This window comes from Marmota marmota, unplaced genomic scaffold (genome assembly GCF_001458135.2).
Source record: "Marmota marmota marmota unplaced genomic scaffold, marMar, whole genome shotgun sequence".
Classification (NCBI taxonomy): domain Eukaryota; kingdom Metazoa; phylum Chordata; class Mammalia; order Rodentia; family Sciuridae; genus Marmota; species Marmota marmota.
The window spans coordinates 63348081-63370501 of record NW_026000174.1 but is presented as its reverse complement, the minus strand read 5'-3'; the positions used below and the strand labels follow the sequence as shown (position 1 = coordinate 63370501).

The following is a 22421-nucleotide window of genomic DNA, read 5'->3' as shown; positions in this document are numbered from 1 at the left end:
CTAGTTGCTTAACTTCTCTGGGACTCAGTTGACTTATTTATAAAGAGAGGAGATGATACCTTCTCAGAGTGCCCTTATGACATAATGCCTGCCGGTCACATGGTAAAGGCAACCTACCTGATCACTGTCACCCCCACCACCAATCTGTGGTGACATACTGCAGTCATCCATCTCTGTCAGTCCCCTCCAGATTGTAAACTCCCCAAAGGTAAGAGCCAGGCTTCATTCCTCTCTGTGCCCTCAGGGCTCAGCACAGAGTCTGGCTCTGTGTGGGTACCCAGGTCGTGACCCCAAGCCCCACATCCCGGAGTGCACCGTGGGGCTGTGCTATTGGTAGACAGATAGGCCGCTGTCTCCAAATAGATAGGCTGAGGCTCTGGCTGGGCCCCTCAGCATGGCTCTAATGCCACAGGGACAGGAACAAGTTTCCATCAGAAGAGGCAAAGTCAGTGCTCAGATTCTGAAGTTAGATGTCCTGTATTTAAATCTTGAGCTGTGTGACCTTGGGTGTTTTACTTACCCCCTCTGAGCCTTAGTTCTATGGCTTTCAAAACAGGGTTGGTATAAGAATTGACTGTCCCCAGCCTCAGTTCTTGCTGTCTTGAGCTCATCACTCCCGCTGGCTTGGAACGCCTCCCTCTCAGCTTGGGTCACTACTGCCTGTTCAGCCTGCAGGACCAGCTCAGGCATGGCCTCCCAGGGTGACCCTTTCTGGATTGGCCACCCCCAGCTCCAGTCGGGCCAGTGCTTCCCTGGAACCTCCTTCTCTCCCTGGACTAGCAGGGCTGGGTGAGCTCACAGCTGGGATATTGCCCATTCCCACAGCAGGGATTCACCTGCCAGGTTCACCTAACCTGAACCTGTGCGTTTCCTCCCCCGGGTTCTTGAGGCATCCTGATCCTTGGGGGCTCCTGAGGGAGCAGAAGAGCCACCTGCTCGCTTCTCAGCTCCCCTGCCAGCCGGCAGCTCCCAGTGTCAGTCAGAGCCTACGGGACACCACGTATCTGGGTTTCCCAGTCCCGGCTCTGCCTGGCACATGCTGGTTCACTCAGGAGCAGGTCGTGGAGATGGGGAAGGGTCTTTCTGGGTGCAGCGCCCATCGCTGTCCCAGGAGAGGAGATGTCTCCAAAGAGGGGCTGGAGGAGTTCCCAGAGAGACGGGGACTGGAACAGCTGGTTCTTGGCGTATGTGAGGGGAGACTTCAGCCCCAGGCAGCCGAGGGCATCGAGGTTCACTTAGGAAAGTAGGTGGTCCCCAGGGAGAGTGGGCCAGGTCCAGAGGGAGGCGCGCAGGGGCTGTTGACCGTTCACAGAGGGAAGTTGCTAGGGTGGACTGGAAGTGGAGCCCGGACAGAGCTGCATAGTTTCTGGCCAGTTTTCCCGGCACTTGCCTGGTGCCCTCATGTTCTAAGGGCATGGGTCAAGGTCAGGGCCAAGGGCTTGCCGCTCAGGAGTGGCCATGGTTTGTGGGCGTGTTCTGCATTTCAGAGGTTCGCTGGTGTTTCCTGATTTTAACACTTTGGGGGCACTTCCTTTGAGACTCAGTCTGTCCCTCTAGTCCCAAATTCCTATCTCATCATCTTCCATAGGCCTTGTGGTCACCCTCTGGACCTCAGTTCCCTTACCCCGCCTCACCCTGTGTCCCCAGACTGTCGAGGGAGTGGAGGGGCAGGGGACATGTGTCAGGGTTTGTCCTTCTCTGGCACTGTGTGCCTGGGGGTGTCTCTGCTGAGGCGGGCAGCTCTGGGGAGGTGGGAGAAGTGGACCCAAAGGTTTTTGAGGTCCTTCTGAGGGTGGGGACAGGGCAGAACTGGGACTCTGCTATTAACTCAGTGACCTGGACAAGTCACTCTGCCTCCAAACCTCAGCGTGTCTCTCTTTCCCTCCCCTTCCTCCTTTTAAGGAGATCTCTCGCTCATCGCCATTGGTCTACCAATGAGAGGGGACACTCATTCTCAAACTTCTGACCCTCTCCACCACCTGGAGTTGCGCTCTCCTGCTGTGCACCCCTACAGACAAATGTGCAGCAAGGAGAGACTCAGAGATGTTGTGTGGCTTGTCCGAGGACACACAGCCAGGACAGGCTGGAGCAGGGCATTCAACCCGGTTGTGTAACACAACAGGTTTTCACCCGGACTCCTCCGCGGGAGACCGGCCCCGCCCACCGCAGCCGTGGCTCCTCCCCTAGGAATCCCCCGCTGGCCCAGGGGGGCCCATCAGAGGAAACCGCATCCTGTGACGGTTGCCCTGGGGAGCGCCTGCCTTCTCTCCACCCCTGGGACCCAAACGGAAGGCAGGCCCCGCCCCGCTGCCCAGCGCAGGCATCCTTGGCCCTGTCCCCTCCATCCCCACTGCTGGCCGGGATCACACCCTCTGAGTGGACAGAGGGCTGCAGTCCTGTCCCCACCAGCCCAGCTCCACCCCTCCTGGGCGGTGTGCAGTCCCTCGGCCAGACATCAACCCCGCAGCTTGCCAGGGACGCAGGGGGACTCTTTCAGCACAGCACCTGTGTCCCTCCCAAACATCCTCCACGGTGCCGGGCCACCGAGGGTTTCCAGCTCACTCACACGTCGTCGTCGTTGCTTAAATGGTCAACAGCTGCCTCTTGCTTGGCCCGCACCCAACACCCACTGCGAGCTGCGCCCACGCGCAGAGCACCCTCCCCCCACACCAGCACCGTCGCCCTAGAAGGTGTGCCTTCTGCCGGTGGCAGTGCCTCTGGACCCTGGAGCAGGCTCAGCTCACCTCATACACGGCAGCTGGGGGGTACTGGGGGTGGGCGTGAGGGGGTTGGTGGCCCCTAAGCCACCGGCAGGCAGAGGTGGGGGACCAGAGCTGGGACAGCTCCCTTGCCCTTGGGGGGACAGTCCTAAGACCCGGTACTCAGCCGGGTACTTGCCCACAACATCAGCGTGTTCAAGAACACTTTCTCGGTCCTTCCCTCTGTCTTCCTCCGCCTCTCGCTGGTGTCCCCTGGACACTCTCTAGATAAAGGCCCCAGCTCGACTCTCCTGATCTGCGGTGACCCCACGCACACACGCATGCTCCCACGCACATAGTTGGGCCTGGCCAAGGTCAAGGACTGTTAGAGTCTGTAAACAAGTCAAAATAACACCTGGCATTTTGCCAGGGGAATGTAGAGTTGTAAACAAGTCTGGATGGTGCCTGGCAAAATGCCAGAGGGAGTGGTTTGAGAAGTAACAAAAGCGAGCCATTAAGTGTGGAGATTCCTTATTGGTTGACTGATGTATCTAGTTTATGCTAATTAGATAAGCTGTGTGGAATGTATAAATACTGCTCCTGTCCTGCAATAAACGGCTCCCACTCCTGCTGTGTCAACGTACACAAGTTATTTGTCACCCCCCCCCTGATTATTCTGCTGCAGCCGTACTCCGGCAAAGGACTCCTCACTCCACGTCCTGGTTTCATTCAGCATTTCAGTTTAATCTCAGGATCATCAGCACAGGACGCCAAAGGCCTGGCTGAGCCTCTCCAGGCTGCCTGGACACGTGTGGCTCTCAGCGGGGCGCTGCATATTCTCTGGTTCACCCGGGGCTTGGTGCAGTCTCTGGGCCCTTCCTGAAAATCATCTCTGTTCCCCTCCCCCATGGGGACTGGGCCCCCAAGTTCTCATAAACCATAAGAAGCTCAGAATAAGGATCAGCTGTCCAGGGATGGGCACAGCAGAACCGTCTGGGTCCGTGGTAGTCTCAGAGGCAGGACTGGCCCCGGGGCCCTGGCTCGTAGGTGGGACGCATGGTCATCCTGCTTGCTGACAGCTGGCGGAACAGTGCAGTGACCACAGCGAGTGAGGGCCTGGCTCAGCCAGTGTGTGTGGCTGGCACCCACCTCTCAGGTGCTGTGCTCAGCCATCCCAGTCAGGGCCTCTCTGGGTGGCATCAGGATGAGCCCTTTCTGCCAGTCTTAGTACCTCTGAGCTACCTGAGGCTCAGGAAATCAATGCCCCGACACCCAAGGGTGGCAGGGGCTTTAGGATCACCCAGCACCACCCTCCAGCAGCTGCAGAGAGATGGCCCAAGCCCTGCTTGTTCACCCTGAGGGGGAGCCCACCCTCCGGGGCCGCCCCCATCAGGAGCTACTGTTTGGGGCCGTGTGGGCAGTCTGCTGGATGGACGGAGACTGCGGGGTTCCGGGGTGTTCCCTTCCACCTCCCCAGGGAAGGCCTTGACCCCTGGGATTGATGGAAGGCAGGGAGAGGGGAGCAGGAGGGCCGAGAGGGGCCCTCCCTGGAGCCGGGCTGGACCCAGTCTAGGCAGCTCCGATGTCATCATAGTCTTCCTGGTCGGTGGAGTCCCGTTGGGGGTTGTGGGTCCCTGTGGGGCCAGGAGGCTCAAGTCAGCAGGAGGCCCAGTCACTGCCCTGCTGCCCCACAGGACGGAGTGAGCAGGTCTGGACCGCGCCCTCACTGCCGAGGTGTGGCCGAGGGCAGAGCCTTGCCTGTCTATTGAGGCTGGGGTCCAGGCAGGCTCCCCCCAGGGGCCGACCTGCTGCTTCTGCCTGAATCCCGGCCCCAAAAGGAGCTCACTCAACAAGCCTCTCATTCACTGCGGATCTGCCCTTTCTCACCCCTCTCTTTCCCCCGCCTTCCTCCCTTTCCCCCTTGGGCTGATGGATCCGGTGAATCCAGAGCCCGCCCTGCCCAGCTCATTCACTCCCCAGTCACTCTCCGTCCCCTCTCCCAGGATCTCTCCCCCTGCCCAGCACCTGGGCACTCGAGCTGTTCCACCGAGGGGAGCTGAGGTGGCGGCTGGAAGTTCTGGTACCACTCTCCGCCAGATGAGGTGCTGGAGCTGTCGTCAGCCGAGGGCCCTGCTGGGATCCACAGGACCAGTGACGACCCTCTGCCAGGACACAGCCAGCTCTTGAACTTCTGGAGCTGGGAGGCCCTCCGGAGTGCCAAGACCCCACTGTGACAAGTGAGGAAATGAAGGCCCAGAGTGGGAAGGACAGTTGTCCAAGGTAACACAGCAAATCGCTGCTGATCTGGAACTGGAATCCTGAACTTGGCCTGGTTCAGGGTTCCCAACTCTATGCCTCCTCTAGCCAGGCTGGCTACAGGATGCAAGACAGGGGGACACACAGCTACCTGCAAAAGTTGCCTGGGACCCAGCAAGCTCCAAGTTGGGGGGCTGCTCCTGGAAGGGGCTCCTCTCTGAAGAAAACCCCTGGGGGTTCCACGGAGGTGGCTTGGTGCTGGGGCTGTTGCAGTAATCCTCCCCAGAAGATGTGCTGGACCCACTGTTGATCCTTGGGTGAAACTGGGGGACCAGAGACGGACGGTCTGCAATGTGGTGTCCGGGGATGGCTGCTGGGACGTGGGAAACATGCAGCTCCTCAGCCCCTGCGTCGGTAGAGAGAGAATGATGAGGAAAGAGGAAGCAACATACTAAGAGGGCCTTAAGTGAGACTCCAGAAAGAACTTACTGCCTATAGGAATGGTTAAAGTCAGGGCCCCTCCATGGAGGGAGGTTGCTGCCGGTGTGTCTCAAGCTGAGCTGAGCTGCTGAGGCTGAGGCCAGGTTGGCGTCCCACCCACCACCTCACCACGACTCCCACCCAGACTCACCTTCCTCTAAAGGGGGCATCTGGAACTTGCTCTGCTGGGCCTCCTCCTCCGTGACCCGGTGCCTCTGGGAATCTGTAAAAAGCAGAGGTGGCAGTGGGGAGGGGTAAGGCTCACCTCCCTGTCTCGGGGCCTGGGAGGAGGCTGGGGTTCTCTGGAGGGACAGCACAGGGAGAGAGGGGTCGGCCTTTCCTGCAGGGCTCCAGCCCCTGCCCTGGTCCAGGCCGACATCTGACCTCAGTCCAGGGCCGGAGCCAGCCCCGAGACAGGCGGCTTCTGGCCAGAGGCCCGAGTGCCCTGCGCCTCCCACCACTTAGGGAAAAGTCGAGCCTGGGTTTCCCCCTGGGACCTGGTGGCTCCAGAAACGGACTGATGGGGCCCTGGGAGGAACCTGTCCCCAGCAGAAGCCTATGAGCTAGAATCCTGTCACAGACCCTGGGGCACCTTCAGGTTTCAGAGTGAGACAGACAGACGGACGGAGATTCGGTCTTGAGCACCCAGGACCAGGAGCCAGTCCTGGAATCCAGCACCACTGACTTTAGTCCCAGTGTCACAGGGTTGGGGACTCTGCGTGTGTCCTACGAGCCTGAGCTCAGAGTCCCGGGTCCTGAGGACTCGTTCCTGGGGCTCCCAGATGTGGCACCTCCCACCCCTTCCCTGGAGGCCAAGCCAGCAGGCGGGCGGGGCTGGCTGCCTTCTCCCTCTGGCCTGTGTCTGGACACATGCTGGCCGGGTGGTGGCCAGTGCCTGCCTGTCTTGCAGCCCGCAGTCTCAGCCTGGGCACAGAGGGTGCGACTCCTGGAAGTCTACCTTGCTTTTCATGTAGGCTGCCATGTGAATGTGGCCAAGGGGACAGTGGGGACAGGAGTGACATCTTAGGGACTGCAGAGCAGCTAGAAAGCCGCCCACTTCTCAGGGCCCTGTCCTATGGGGGTCTCTGTCGTACACAGACAAACTCTCATTGCAACTCAACAGCAGAAGCGAGTCTGGCTGGGAATGTCTAACAAGCTTCCACGTGACTCTTCAAGACCTGTGGGGTCCTCTGGTCCACCCATCCCCAGCACCACCTTGGCCCTGCTGTGGGTGCTGAGAGGGTGAGGGGGTCAGGCAGGCCAGAGGGGCATCCCAGCGTCCCCCGCCTGCACCTCCCACTCTTCATACAGACGCAGCCCTCAGGGGAATGTCCAGGGCCTGGTTGTGGCGTTGAGACCCTTCGGGCCAGAGACAGGGGTGGGATTCAAGTCCCTCCGGGGTCACAGGCATTGAAAACCTGAGCGTAGGGCCACTGACAGTCACAGCGGGGGCGGGGTGGTGGTGGTGGTGGTGGTGGTGGTGGTAATGAGGGCGGTTCTGCCCCAGCCACGCCTGTTGAAGGTCCCAGATCAGCTGGGGCTCCTCCCTGAGGCGGCCAGGTGGCCCTGCACTCACTGTAGAAGGTGGTCAGGGCCACGGGAGGCTGGGAGCTGAAGTCATAGTGCTCATAGTCCGAGTCCGAGCTGGAGTTCGAGTCCTCGGGGGGCGGGACCCGGACTTGGATGGGCAGCTTGGGAACTGGGGAGAGAACAGAGCAGGGCCCGGGGTGGAGGACAGGCAATGCCATGGGCAGGAGGACATGGAGGTGCCCAGAGCATGGGTGGCAGGAAGAGCACCAGGTGGTCCATTTTGTACAGGACCCTCCACCCTGATAGCCAAGGTCCTCCTCCATGTCAAATATGGAGAACTAAACGGCTTTTATTAATTTAGCTAATACCATGTGCCAGGCACTATTTTAACATATTTAACATGTACAAACATGAGCTCATTTAACCTTCATAGTAACTCAGCAAAATAGGGATATTACCATCCCCATTTTATAGCTGAAGAAACTGAGGCACAGAGAGGTTCTCCCCCTGCCCAGGGAAGCAGGCGACCTGGTTCTAAATTATAGGTGGTGCTATTCCGTGAGGCTCCCTGGCTCAGCGTGTGCCATGCTCTATTATAGCCTCCTCTCAAATACATGGATACTGCGTGCAAATCATCTTCCTAATATTTGGCTGAGTTTTCTATTGCTTTCCATGGCATTGAACGCTTCCCAAATTAAGGTGATCGGATCTGCTCAGAATGCAAATGATTCAACTCAAACTCCTGTGCAAACCTTTCAAGAGGTAATTGATCCAATTAATCGAGACAACTGATCCGATCGTCTTTAGTCAGAAAATATGAAATAAAATCATGTCCCCGGAGAATCTAGATGGGGCTCTTCAGGGCAGCTGCTGGGGCAGGATAGTGCAGGAGGTGCCAGTATCACAAAGGGACGAGCTAATTAGTAAAGCAGAGGTTCCCTCTGAGAACCACGATCCCAAGTGTCCATGGCCCACGTTTATCCAGAACTGGAAAGCCCAGAGTCCCAGGAGGACTGGACTGGCATGTCATCTGTCCTCCAAGCAGAGAGGGACTTGACCTGCCCAGGTCTCCTCCCCAGCCAGGCCCTGCTTAGACCTGGGTGGTACCGACCTACCAGAAAGTCGACCCTTTCTGTCCCCCCGCCCCACCAGGTGGGTGACAGCCTACCTTCTTCTTTGGGGATGGTGATGGGGACCGCTTGATAGCTATTGCTCCCTGCTGGGATGGTGGTGGGAAGGTGCTGCTGGTTCGCTGGAACAGGGAGGGCTGAGGGAGGGCGGGCAGAGAGTCTACACGTCATTTTTTGCCCTCTCTCAGACTTCCAGGTTCTGGTCTCAATGAGACACCTCCTCCTCGTGCTCCCTGCACACACCAGTACAGAGGCACACACATACCTGTTCACAGGCACGCACACACCCGCACACACGTGCACACACACACACACACACACACACCCATCTGGTCTGCCGCTTCCTCTAGGCATGCTGGGAAAATCCTTCCCATCACCAGGAGGAGCTCCCCAGGGGCGGGTCTGGGTGGCCATTGCTGGATCATGCCACTCCTGCTGGGGTCCCTCGGAGGCTCCTGTGCCCCTGGGAGGGCCACACTTGAGGCCTGCTGTGCCCTGCTGCGAGCCACCTACCGTATTTTCCTTTAACTCTCAAGAGGACGACAGCCATGCAGATAAGGGAGACAAGGAGGAGAACTGCCAGGAGGATGCAGGGGATGAGGAGCGTCAGCTCCCGGGAACCCCAGTCCTCCACCTTCACTGTCGCAGACGACCCTAGAAATAAGGGCTCCATTCAGAGCGAGAAAGGAGCGGCCCAGGCGACTCTCCACCCTTCTGCCTGCCTCTCCGTTTTCCCCACAGCAGAGCCACCTCCCTTTCCACCTAACTTTCTCCTCCCTTTAAGTGCCTGGTATACAGTAGTTGCTCAATACATGCATATTAATGAATAATTGACTAAATGAATTTATTGCCCAAAACTTTCCTCTGGTGACACTCTCTGCGAGACTTTGGTCCTTAGTCTTTGCTCAATAGACAATTAATTATTGAGCACCCACTGCATACCAGGCATTGAATCCAGGGGATGGCAGTTAAGACACCAGTGTTAAAAGCCTCGGGAGGCTGTCTAGATCTCCTTAGGGCTCTCTAGAGGGAGATCAACAGGAGATCCAGTCCCACATAGTGAGACGTGTGCTGTGATGGAGGTAAGGACAGAGAACTTGGGGACATGAGACCCTACAAGGACCACCTTATTCTTTGTGGGGGCAACCAAGGCTGACTTCCCGGAGAGGTGACTGAGCCGCCCCTGGCCGTGACCAAACCACCAGGAAAGCTGGATCTCCCTTCTGTGCCTGGGATTCACCTGCCCTCACTTCTCCTTCCCTGTCGGTCTGCTGTGTGGCAGTGGGGGCTTCAGGGAAATGAGCTGATGGATCAGGGTCAGGGCTGTCCTGGGGGCATGGACCTGGGGGGCTGCTCTCTCTGCTCTTTAGAGGAGGCGTGCCCCCCGCCCCCCGACCTCAGGAGTGCTGGGGATCCGCAGGTGCCCCCTGCAGCCTGTGCAGTTCCCAGCATCTCACTCCCTCCTGTGCCCCTCGCCCACCACCAGGGCCTCCAGCAGGACTCTGCCCCTCTGCTCTCTCCATGAGCCCTGTCTGGGGTGTCTGAGATGGCGAGGGGGACCCAGGCGGGAGGGGAAGGTACTCTGGGGTAGCCCAGGGCTGCCAGGGGCTGTCTGCCTGCACTAGATGATCATAAGAACGGCTGGCAGTGCTCCCCCCGTGCAGGCCCTGTGCTAGCGCTCGGTAAGAATCAATTCAGCGTTAGGGGAGGGGAACTGTGATTATCACCCCCTGTACTCAGGGATCTGAGGCAGAGAGGTTAAGAATTGCTCCATGTCACACAGCTAGCAAGAGGCACAGCTGGGATTTGAACCCCAGGAGTCTGCTCTGATACCCCCCAAGCTACACCCAGCTGGCACACAGACCAAGCCTGGGTCTGGCATTAGAACTGCGGGTGCCAGTCCCGGGCAACACCGCTGGCTGTCACTCAGCCTCTGAGCCTCGCTTCTTCCTTCCTTCGTGCAAGGGTTATGAGACCGCTCCCATTGAGCTGCCAGGAGGAGTACAGGCCTGGAAATAAGGGTGACGGGCCACTGGGTGCAGTGCCTGGAACCTGACCCACTCCCTGGCTGGTACCTTCAGCAGCCTACCACCTGGCTGCTCCAGGAGTGCCCCCACTAGAGGGCATCAGGACTACAGGACCCCGGGGTCTCCAGCCCAGCAGGAGGTCACAGCGGTCGGGGGAGGAGACTCCTGTGAACTGTGGTCTAGTTGGCAGGGAGGGGAGCACAGTGCCCAGAAAGGCAAGTGCATTGTGTGGGGGTGGGGGTGGGGGGACAAACCACCAGTCCACCACCAGGCTCATGCACGCACACGCACGCCGCACACATCATAGAGGCAACTGAGCTTCCAAGAGAAGCAGCACTCACCCATGGTGGCTGGCTGAACACTAGCAGGGATTTCAGGAGTAGAGATATTCTGCAATCTTCGAGAACCTGCCAGAAAGCACCACTCATTCATTCACTCAACACATTTACTGAGCACCTACTGTGTGCCAGGTCCTGTGTTAGAATCTGAACTAGATAGACAAGTGACCTGGAACAGGATGTGTTCCCATCGGGGACACATGGCTAAGGAAACTTGCCTCCCCCCCACCCCCAGCAATAGGAGGATCATGAATTACACCCTGGGAAGGTGCTTTGGTCAGAATAGGGGCTGACGGAAGAATCATCCCTTCTTTCTGTACAATCTGCTGCAGACCACAAATCCCTCTTCCATTCAGTCTTTAGTCAGTTGTGGGCTTCAGGGGATGGGACGCTTGTGTGTTCGCCTCATTACCATAATCTGCACTGCCATGGAGCAGCTCTGCCCACATAGGAGCGGAGATTACAAGGCCCCTTGACGGACATGATCTGATTTCCCAGCTACCACATGGAAGGCCTAGCAGCGCCCACGTATTCAGGAAACTGAAGCCACAGAGATTAAGGGACTGTTCAAAGCTTCCTGGCCGATACACGGCAGAGCCAGAATCACACCGTGATCAAGTGTCTGAGCTCCACAGGGTACCAACACCCTGTTTCTTCAGGTGTCAATCTCACTTTTCATACTTACACCTTTGAAATTGGAAGATGGCCTTATTACCTTTTGACAGCATGTCAACAGTTGATTTCATATAAATAAAAAAACAAATGTTTTACTTTATGGTACGTAAGATGATGATACTGTGACTCATGATCAATATCACCTCATAGATTGGGTATGAGGCTAGACCAAAATGAGCTCCTGAGTGCTGGGCAATGCCCAGATGCTCTTGCAGCTATTATTACTGGTGTCTCCTAAGGTGACTTTTCCCATGATCACCAGCTCTGGGATGGCAAATTGGCTTCATTTCCCGAGCCAACTTGATTCAGTGGAGACCACTGCTTAGCATGCAATAATGCCTTCATACACATTTGATTCATGATTCTGAGACTGAGCTGGGCACCTGCAGTAAAGAAAGTCCTGATTAACTATCAATGTCTGCTTGAGCATAGTAAGGGAATGGTCCCTGATGATCCAGTCTAAGCTGTGGCCCTTGGGCTGCAAGCCCTTAGGGACAGAGATTCAGGTGGCACTCCTAGCCCATCTGGTGGTGGAATGGGGTGCGCAGGGGGAGGATACCTGAGCAGAGGACCCTGGCTGCCATTGACTGACTGCAGAGGTTGGAGTTGTTGAACCGCCAGGAGCAGTCAGAGAGGGTGGCCTCCTTTCCTTCACATGAGTAGTACATCCTGCCTGACAGGGAGTGGGGCAGTCCCTTGGGTTGCTCCACTGTGGTTCCACAGCCCAGGGCCCGGCACAGCACCTCAGCCTCTGAGGAGTACCACTCACTGTCACACACGGTGCTCCAGACCCCTCGGAAGTACACCTCCACCTGCCCTTCACAGGGGTCGATGCCCCCCGTCAGGCGCCAGGACTGGTGCTCTGTGGGAGGAGGGGGAGGGGGCAGAGTCAGGTCCAGATCCTCGAGGTTGAAACTCCAGGTCCCAGATGCAGAGAAGAACGCAGCCCACCAGCCTCCAGATCTGGGTCTTCTCCCTCCTGTGTCGACGGTCCCCCTCACCTGCCCCGCATCTGGCTGACCCCTGATGCTGCACTTTAGATCCTGGCTGCCAAAAGTGTGTCCCCCATTCTCGTGCATGTGAATAAGCAGCACTGGCCGGACCAGAACCTGGAGTCTCACCTGGACGGCCCAATAGCTCTTCAGAGGACTCCCTGCCTGCAGTCCCCCTTCCTGCTCCAAACCAGATGACCGACTCTCACCCGGGGTGAGTCCCACCCTAATGTCACCTCCTCCTTGCATTGTTTGGGTCCCATCTCCCCTCCTGGACTGTGAGCAGGGCCCAGCTCTCCCGCACTAACCTGGGCACTAGGCCGAGGTGTTATGGGTAACTCCCTTCTGTGATGTGCCCACTGAGGACCCACTGACCTGAGCACACGGCGCCGGCGTCTTCCTTGTGGCCACAGTACTGGTCTCCTGGCAGCCCGGGGCAGTCCCACAGGTAGGCCTCAGTTCCTGAGCAGTTCACCTGGTCTCGGTGGATGGGCCCTTTGCCAGGGGTGAAGTGCAATCCTGGCAGGGCCTGGACTGCCCAGCCACATTTAAGTTGCTGGCACACCACTTGGGCATCCTTCAGGTCCCATGTGTCGTCGCACACTGTCCCCCATTTGCCGTGCTCCAGCATCTCCACGCGGCCAGCGCAGGTGCTACCTCCATCCACCAACCGCAAATCGCGGGTCTCTGAGGGTGGGAGGTTTGGGGCGGAGGGGGCGGGGTCAGGAAGGGAGGGGCCGGAGGGTGTGGGCGGGGCGTGGGCCTGGGGAGAGGGGCTGCAACCCGGAGGGCAGGACTGGGAATCCACTCTGGGCTGCCCACCCGTGGGCAGAGCTGCAGGCCAGGGGTCTGGGCCAGGGATCTGGGGCAGGGGAGCCGCAGCGCTAAGGGATCCTGTCTTTAGAAAGAAGGGGTGTGAGGTGGCCCAGTAAAGAGAGCAACACCCCTAGGGGGACCAAGTGGTGACTTCCAGGACTAGCAAGGGAGGGGTTTGCTCGGATTTGGCTCTCTGCGGTTCTCCCCACAGGGTTCCAGAGCAAGGCCTGGGTCCAGTGTTTGGAGCGATGGGTGGTGACTGAGAGCGCGAGGAGTGGGGCCCGAGGGTGTGAGTGGGCACACGCACCTGCACAGGTGAGCTGGGCCCTGCTCACAGTCCAGGAGGGGAGATGGGACCCAAACAATGCAAGGAGGAGGTGACATTAGGGTGGGACTCACCCCGGGTGAGAGTCGGTCATCTGGTTTGGAGCAGGAAGGGGGACTGCAGGCAGGGAGTCCTCTGAAGAGCTATTGGGCCGTCCAGGTGAGACTCCAGNCCGCCACTCAGCGCCGCTGCACAGGACTGCTGGCGCTAGGGCCTGCGTGACGTTCGGGGCCCGGCTGGTGTTCCCCGTGGGTGACCCAGGAGACACCTCCATAGTCGGAAGGACCCGCGGGGCAGCTGTCCCCGCCGCGCCGCAGCCCAGGGCCCGACACACAGCTTCGGAGGCGCTGCTGTCCCACAGCGCCCCGCACACGGGCTGCCAGGACTTCCCGAGCAGGACCTCCACTGTCCCGTTGCAGCGGCTGCTCCCGTTCACCAGGCGGACCCCCAGCGGCTCCCCTGGAAGTGTCAGATGCAAGACGGGACCTCTTTCAATTCAGCTGCAGTGACACTAACCCAGAGTGACCTTGGCCAACACCCCTCCTCCAGGGCTCTTGGCTTCAGCCTCCCAGTCTGCAAAATGGGGCCGGGCTAGGTCACTCCCAAGTCCCTTCCAAGCCTGACCTTCTCTCTGGTTTTCTTTAGAGTCTGGAGGATGGCTCTAGTGCGATTCTGGAGGTTAGGAGGGTTAGGCCTGAGGTGACAGAGAACCAGACACCCAGTCCTACAAACATTTCTCCTTTGCCACTGTCTCTAGGGACACCCTTTGTCAAAGAAGGGCAAACTTCAGGTTCAGGGGCCCTGGCCCAGTGGGGGCCTTGTGTCCCCTCCCAGGGGACCCCTCAGCTACTCTGAAGGTACTGTCTTGAAGTTGGCCCCAGGACTGACACGGAGTTGGTCACACATGGAAGATAGACTGCTGCAGTGAAAGTTGGTCCTCCCACTCCAAAGCCCTTCCTTTGGGAACCACCTGCCCATTTTTGCCCAGGATTGTACCCCAGTGTGCTCCACACACAGTGTGCCCTTAATAAACACGTGCTAAGTAAATGCAAGGCTAATCTGGGGGCACCCCAGCACCCCAACCACGAGTGATTTTAGCTTATTTTCGAAACAAAAAATCCCCTAAAGGTGCTAAAAGCATGCCTTGCCCGTGCCTGCCACTTAGTGGTGACTGTCCTTAGATCTCACAGTGGGTCTAATGGTGGACTCCAGCCCTTGGGCCAGGAAGGAGTGGTGTTGTTGGAAGTCAGGGATCTTCACCTAAAAGTCTGCTTGCCTTTTTCATTACCCCAAGAATCCACCTGCTTGGTCTCAACAAGCTGATCACGGACTCCTCCCCAGACCCCCAAGATTGTTTGCTCACCTGCCTCCAAAGTCTTGCTTTGTGCACTGCTGGTATTGAGCTGGCCTGCAGGGCCTGGAGACGGCAGACCTGCAATGAACCAGCAGCCGTGGTGGGTGTGTGAGCTCAAGCAGGGGGCAGAGATACCCGATGGCGGGTAGGGGTGGGGGTGGCACTTTCTGGAGTCTGTCTATATGAGGTCTCTGGACAGAATGTGGTCCTTGGCACCAACTAAAAAATGTGGGGGGCAGGAGGCGGGGGGGCAGGGAGTAGAGCAGGGAGGAACGGTGTGGCCTTTGAGGCCAGACCCATCTGCTGGCTGTGTGACTGTGGATGGGTGGTTTCACCTATCTTGCCAGTCCTGGTTTGTTGACAGTGACACTTAGGAAAGTATCATGAGGCTACTGTGAGACCATCTGGAAAATACTGGCCGACGGCAGAAGCTGGGAAATGGGAGTGATTTAGGAAAAACATTCTTGTTTGGAGAATTTGAGAATTGCATACCAGACTTTAGGCACATGCTGGCCTGGGAACCACAGACCCCAGGGTGCTTTTAGATGCTGAGAAACTGACCTTGACAAAGAAGCAAGGGAGGTAATAGCAGTCCCATTTTACAGATTCAGAAAGGGAGGCCCAAATGATAGAGGCCACATAGAGTCCTCTCCTACCTCCAGAGCCAGGATCCATTCTGCCCCAGGAGGCTGACCTCAGCATCTTCCTGGGCCTTTGGGCTCCTGTTGGGCTCAACCAATGGAGAGCCCCAACAGAGTAGGGAGGAAGGGAGGCGAGTGAAGTTGTGGCTTCTATTCCCCTTACTCTGGTCCCTTGAGCAGGCTGTCCCTTATCTGAAGGTCACAACTCCTCCCAAGGTGGTTACCTTTCCTCTGCCATCTCCTGGGTCTCCTAACCATTCTGGTCTTATCTTCTTGGGCCCTGGGAAATAAGAGCTCAGCTGATCCTGGCTGCTGGCTACCACAGGACCTTTCGTAAGTGCTCCTTTTATAAAATAAGCTCCCTCCAAACTCCTGTATTTTGAGTGCGCTACCTGCTTCTTGCTGGGACCCTGACTGATACGTGCATGACCTGAGGCCACCAAAGTAGCAAGCAACAGAACCAGAATTTGAACTGTCCCCAAGGAGCTCATCCCACTCTGGCCCAGAATGTTCTAGTTTGCAAGCCTGAGGGGAGGGCTGTGGCAGGGGCCCACTTGCTCACAGGTGAGCCCCTGTGCATTCCCTGTTTGTCACACACTTAAGTTTGGGCCATTATGATCTGGGCAGAATGACATGTGTCCACTTCCAGGCCAATGCAGGGCAGAGGAGGTGAGCCTCCTTCATCTTGTGGGATATTAGGTGCCCTGGGTTCCAGATGCACTAGGAGGTGGAGGGGGATGTTGACCCAGGCCAGGTTTCGTATGAGAAGGAATAAAGCTCTATTGTGCTATGAACATCTGGGGCTGTAGTGGTTACCACAGTCTTGGGCATCTGGGCCTGGCCAGAAGCAGAAGCAGAAGGTTTGGGCATGCTACTGCACATTCTCAGGGCCTCACCTAGAACATCCCGTGGACCCACGCCCCATGGGCATGAGCATGCACACGCGCGTGTGCACACACACCCAGCAGATACAGCCCTCCTGTGAGTGCTGTCGGGGCCACTCCATCACCCCGACAGGAAGTAATCAGGCTTTAATTGCCCTTCCTCGCTAGCTCCCTGGTTGGCTGCCCAGCCTGAACCCTGAAGGGGAAATGGCTCAGAATTCAGAGCACAACTCTGCAGCGAATGTAATATTCAGAGCAATAATTTAGATGCCCACAAGTTGGGATTTCAGAATTCTGGTTCCCACAGCAACAGTCCCAGTGCTCCCGAGTAGCTTTCAATTATTCGTATATGTGCAGGAAGAGGGGGACAGGAGATCGTGGCGCTGGCTACAGTGTGTGTATGTGTGTGCACACCCACATGTGTGAGCAGGAGGGACTGTGTGTTAGTAGAGGATATGGCTGTGTGTGACCTTGTGTGTACTGGAACTCTAACTCAGTTCTGCTTTTCTCTCTGGGTGTGGAGGATCATTCTCTCATAAGTTAAGTCACATAAGGGTTCTTCCAGACCAGAAAATCCAGGTGGGCAGGGCCCCAGGCTGGGTCAGCCCTGTGCCCTAGCGTGTGCTGTTTGTCGACTGACTGACTGAAGGGAAGAGAGAGCAGGCAGCTGCCAGTTTCAAGGACAGCTGTCTCCAAGGCAGTTTAGTGAAATGGTTTTTACTCAGGCATTTTGGTTTTTGTGTCACAGGTATTTTACGGTCCCTGTTCCCAAGGTATGAGCCTGGCTTGGGTGTTCTCCGGTGCTATTGAAACAGCAAGCAAAAGCAACCTTGAGCTGCCCTTCCTTCCTGGCCTCTGCACACAGGAGCACGGAGAGGTGGGCGCTTCTGGTCCCCGTTACCCGTCTTGCCTGGCCCTGTGTTTCACACCTCAAGTTAGTTCTATTTTTTTTTTATGCATTAAATTTATTTGAAAAGAAACCTGTGGATTTGCTTTACTGCCTTAAGATACCTGGACATAAAAATGTTCATTATTAGGTTTTTGAACAACAAAAAATTGGAAATGGAGTGAAGATCTGTCTGTGGGGGAACCTGCGGTCCATTTCCAGCGTGGTGCCTGGTCAGCTCTTATAAAGGAAGACACAGACCCAGATCCCTTGGAGGGATTTTCACGTTGGGTCCAGTGGGGAAAGCAAGACGCAGAGAGGAGAGTGATGAAGAGAAGCAGTTTTTTAAAGGCTGTGCTTTGAAGAATCGCGGGTGCTATGGCTTCGTGTATGTAGAATTAGTTACACAGGCTGACATGCAAAAATACTACTCAGACATAAAGATGTGTTTTAGAGTGCTTGCTTAAAATAGGTGGCGTTAAAATAAACATAGCACAACTGAAACCATGTTAGAAGTGGCATGGAACACCGTCATCCTCAAATAGACCAGTTCTTTGATAGAATCAGAAGGAACCATGAAACGAGGGTAATCACTGAACTTTCTTTACCACACGACGCACTGTTACTTAATGCTAAGTTCATTCACTGCCTAAGAGTTTCTGGTGTGTCCCTAAAAATCATGCTGAGTTGTGCCCTGTGTTTTAGAAAGTGACAGACCAAGAAGAGGAAGGGGTGGGAGAGGAGAAAGGAGCTGGGGCCCCCCTCAGCCCAGGAAGGAGCAGCCCTTCAAGCCAGTCCCCAGCGGAAGCCCCTGAGCTGGACGGGACCCTGGGCGAGGGCAGTCTGAGGAAGACCCCAAGGGAAGGGGCAGCTCAAGGGCCTGGGCACAGCAGGAGTGAGAGCACCGAAGAGCCTCCTGGTCCAGAGACGGAGGAAATGGGGCTCTGAGGTCTCCTGTTTCCCCCGGGGCCCCTGGGATTTCCCGCAAGGGACTTGGGGAGAGAGGAGGTATATAGACACCGAAGAAAGCCGAGGCCCCTGGCCTTCCCGGTGCCAGTTCCTCAGGTGTCTTGGGGGCACACAGGAATACTGCCCGGGGAACACCAGCCACGGGGGTTCGGGGAAGGTGAGTGCCAGAAAGGAGGGTGGCGCCATTAGATGTCCTGGGAAACAAGTAGGTGCACAATAAATGGTAGCCGAGTGGATGCAGGGGGAGGAGGCCGGGAGAGTGGAGGTTATAGAAAGACGGAGGTGGGAGCTACAAAAAGAACGAGTGTGGGAAGTGTGGCATGTGTCACCTGCCAGAAGAGGAGATCCACAGAGAGCGTTTGTAAGTCCATGCGTCAACAGCCTTTAACGACAGGAGCTGCAGCAAAGCAAACCAGGCCCTTTGGGTCCAGTATTTCCATTTCTGAAACGTATCCCAAAGAAATGGCCCAAATACCCCTCCATGGAGATCACACTTTGGAATTGGATGGTTTGAGATGCCTTTTTCCGTCTAACTGGCATGACTCAGGCAAACCATTGAAACCCTCTGAGTCTCAGGTCGTCCCTCTGTGAGCTGCCAATAAGAGGTACCCAGGAGGCTGGGCATGGTGGCGCACACCAGTGATCCTAGCCACTTGGGAGGTTGAAGCAGGAGGATCGCAAGTTTGAGGCCAGCCTCAGCAACTTAGTGAGACCCTTGTCTCAAAATCAAAAATAAAAAGGGCTGGGAATGGAGCTCAGTGGACCCTGGGTTTAATCTCGAGTACCCGCCCCCACAGAGGTGTACCCAGGTTGCAGGCTTGTGGTGAGGGTGAGACGAGATGACATTTAATCACTGCACGAGGGAGCACAGAGCTCTGAAGCACTTTGCTTTGGAGACAAAAGCTTCCGGCCGTGTTGTTTCTCATAGTAAAACAACAAAATCCAAAACAAGCAACCAAACAGTAGCCCACACCTGGAGACAACAGAATTGTCTAAAAGTGACTGGGGGATTGGTTAGGAAACAGCACATTAAAAATATTTGCTGAAAACTATAAAGAGTTCCTTTATTTTAGTACCCGTGATTGAGCCCAGAAGTGCTTAACCACTGAGCCACAACCCAGTCCATGTTATTTATTTACTTTTTTAATTTTGAGACAGGTTGTTTAGGACCTTGCCAAGTTTCTGAGGCTGGTCTTGAACTTGTTATCCTTCTGAGCTGCTGGGATTACAGGTGTGTGCCTCCGTGCCTGGGTATAAACAGTTCTTAATGACATAGGAGAAAAGTTAACATCTAAATACAGATGGAGTATCACTAATGAAAATTCTGGTGTCCAAATTGAGGTGTACTTCACTGGTAAAATCCACCCTGTGTTGTAAAGATTGAATGAGGGAAAAAAAATGTAACAATGGTTCACTAGTAATTGTTTTCTAGGTAGCATGTTGAAATGACAATATTTTTGATATATTGGGGTAAGTAAAATATCTATTACTTTAACATATTTAATTAACAGCCTCTGGCTGACCTGGAGACCACCATCATCTCAGGCAGACCAGTCTTTTGTGGCTTCAGCAAGGAGACAAAGGCTGTGAGCACCCTGGCTGAACTGCCTCCCAAGGCCCTGGCTCAGGCTCAGGGTATTCAAAGGAGCAGCTGGTTCAGGAAGCAGTCCCCAAACACCTGCCTGCCCTTGGCCCCGAGTTGCAATGGGTGGCCAGCTACACCAACGTTCCCAGCTACAGGTGGACATTCGAGAGGCAACCAGAGGTGCCTAATATTCTAGTTCCCACCCACCCTGATGGGAACAGTTACCTACTGGGTATCCCAAGTCTAAGATGCAGACAAGAGAAGGACGATGTGATGCTCCCCATGTTCTGATAGGGAAAAGGGAGACCCCAAGACACAGACCCGCTCAGCAATGACAGCTGGCATTTAGATAGTCATTTTACCCACCAAACCCTTTAAAGACTACTTTAGAGGAATGAACCAATGTAATTCTCCTAGTCAGTCTACCTGGTGGGGAAACTGAGGCACAGAGCGCTTGTTTTTGCTTTGTTGGACCCAGGCTGTCCGGTTCCAGGGTTGCGTTCTTAACCATTCCCTCTCACTTGGTTAGAGACTCACATTGTTTTCTGCTTGGGTGACCATGCCAAGGGAGGAAGGCAGGGAGTGGTGACAGCCCCGGGTGATCTTCCAAACTCCTCCTGACTCTGTGGTGCTCAACCAGCCCTGAGCTTAGAAACCATCACCCACCTCTCCCCAGCACCAGTAACACGGCCCAGCAAGCACCAGGGAGGTCCCTAACTCCAAAGATGAGCAGCCACTAGGAGACCTTCCTCCCCGCAGGGCAGGGGGCCCAGGGAGGCATTTGTCCCACAGCCCCTCGCAGCAGGGACAAGAGGTCTGGCCTCCAGCCACGAGCTGCGCCCACACCTTCCCACGCCTAGGCTCCGTCACTAACATCCCTCTTTTCAATTCTGAGGCTGGAGAGACAGACCATTTGGAAGGATCTAGAACTAGCAGAACCATTGAATTAGCAGGGGAGGAGCCCTGGGCGGGAGGGTGCTCATGCTGTCGTGAGGGGTTTGGAGATTCGCTTAGTGTCGTTGGTGGTGAGCAATCACTCAGGCAACTACAAAGAAGAAAAACCATGCTGTTCTGTTAAAACTGGGGAGAAGTGTCGGGCTGGCTTACACCAGGAACATGATTGGATCGGAAGGGATGACCGTGTTCTGCCTTTGAACATCCAGTTGGGCTGACTGTGCTTTGTCTTAACAAACTGCAGCTATGCTGGGGGCTTCTTTGGATCTGTCACTCTTGCTCACACGTGTGACCTACTGCATTAACTGGACCAGTTTATACCCACTGGGGTCTCCAAACCCAGAAAGGCTGGAGTTACTTCTCTCCCTTTAGGGCCAAAGGGAAAGCCAGTCGTTACAGGTTGTGGTATTATTTTACAGGATCTTTGTCTGTTTTTATACTTTTCTGTTATAATTAGGAAAGGCTTGGGGACCCAAAGAAAACTATGCACCTGATTGACCCAGAGAAGTAGAGGGCAAAGGCTCACTGAGTCCCAGGGCTGAAGGATTTCAGTCACTCGGGCCAAAGAAAGGCAGACTTTTAAAACCTTTGCCACCATGTCACACAGCAGGGGACGGACGTGCACCTGCATGTTACCTTCCACGCATGCCTGGGTTTTAATTCGCCCCTCCTCTACCACCAAATCCAAGGAGAAGTAAAGGACAACTCATATCTCTGCCGTGAAGAAGCGGACGGTAAGACCACTGCAACACGATAGGCTCTGGGGGATGTTAAATTTCTGGAACTCCCCCGCCTGCCCGAGAAAGTGAGAGCGTGTGCGCCACGTTCCCCTGGAAGGCTGAGAAATGAGTCTGTGGCTGGCCTGCGTTCAATTCCATTAACATTTGCTGAACTTGCTCCCTGGGCTGGGAGCTGGCACTGGTATTTGAGAGATAAGTGTAAGTGGAATGATCTAGAAAGGAGAAGAGGTGCCACCTTCCCCAGGCACCCATCCATTTGTGTCACAGCCTCCAAACTCAGTACACTCTTTTTGTCATAGAAGACGGACTTTGGAAACAGAAAAAAAACAGCAATCGGAACCAACTCTGTGGATCACTACCTGTGAGACCTTGGGAAAGTCTCTAAGCCCAGCTGGGTTTGGGCTCTGATCGGGCTCGGGGCACCATAGGCAGGCCACACAGGACTGCTTTGAGGGGTTTGTGGATGATGTATGGAAAGTGCTTGGGACGTGGGATTTGGCAGTTGCTCTTGTTATGATCCCCTATAACACTTCCTTCCTCTAGTACACGAGTGGATAGGAGAGGGCAGTTGGCCATTCATTCCACATTCATTCCATCCTGGGCATCCAGATGACTCTGAGGGGTCCTTAGCCTTCTTCTCCAAAGGACCAAGTCCAGTTTCCCCAGGGCTGCGCCTTCCCTCCTCCCTCCCCATTTTTCTTCTGAGCCTTGTTAGAACCCCTCTCACTCACAACCTGCCTGCTGGCTTCCCTGGCTCTGCAAAGATGGCGACAGGTGTTCCTGGAGAGGAGAGGTGGGCTGCAGTTGCCATGGCAACGGGAGTTCTCTAAAAGAAGAGGTTCTGGTCTCGGCCTCATAGCTTGCCTGGGCTGTGCTTTATTTTTATTTTTTTTTTTTGCAGCTACCAGGTGTTAAGATGAGACACCTCCATATGGAGGGTCATGAGTCCCTCAGTCAAAATCCCAAGGGATAACTGTGAGGATTTGGCTCCAAGAAAACCCACAGGGGCAGAAACACTGGACTTTCACGGAACCCATCTTCTTGATCTGCCATAGAATTCAGACCACTGAGTGGGGGAGGGGGAGGTCCAGGTCCCTCCTGTAGAGTCCTATTCACAGAGAGGTCTTGCATGGAGCCCTT

General features: G+C 55.7%; 1 protein-coding gene across 1 annotated transcript in view; it reads right to left on the bottom strand.

Annotated features, from left to right (window-relative positions):
• Positions 1-3419: 3419 nt before the first annotated feature.
• Cd6 (CD6 molecule) overlaps positions 3420-22421 on the bottom strand; it is a 37404-nt gene continuing 18402 nt past the window's right edge. The window contains exons 2-14 of the mRNA XM_015478029.2: positions 14632-14700; positions 13421-13727; positions 13251-13273; positions 12503-12814; positions 11695-11997; positions 10464-10529; positions 8609-8749; positions 8134-8232; positions 7012-7134; positions 5587-5658; positions 5107-5361; positions 4725-4832; positions 3420-4333 (exon numbers count right to left, since the gene is read on the bottom strand). Coding sequence (XP_015333515.1) covers positions 4269-4333; positions 4725-4832; positions 5107-5361; positions 5587-5658; positions 7012-7134; positions 8134-8232; positions 8609-8749; positions 10464-10529; positions 11695-11997; positions 12503-12814; positions 13251-13273; positions 13421-13727; positions 14632-14700 — 1943 coding nt within the window. The 3' untranslated portion in view covers positions 3420-4268. The remainder of the gene's footprint in view (positions 4334-4724; positions 4833-5106; positions 5362-5586; positions 5659-7011; positions 7135-8133; positions 8233-8608; positions 8750-10463; positions 10530-11694; positions 11998-12502; positions 12815-13250; positions 13274-13420; positions 13728-14631; positions 14701-22421) is intronic.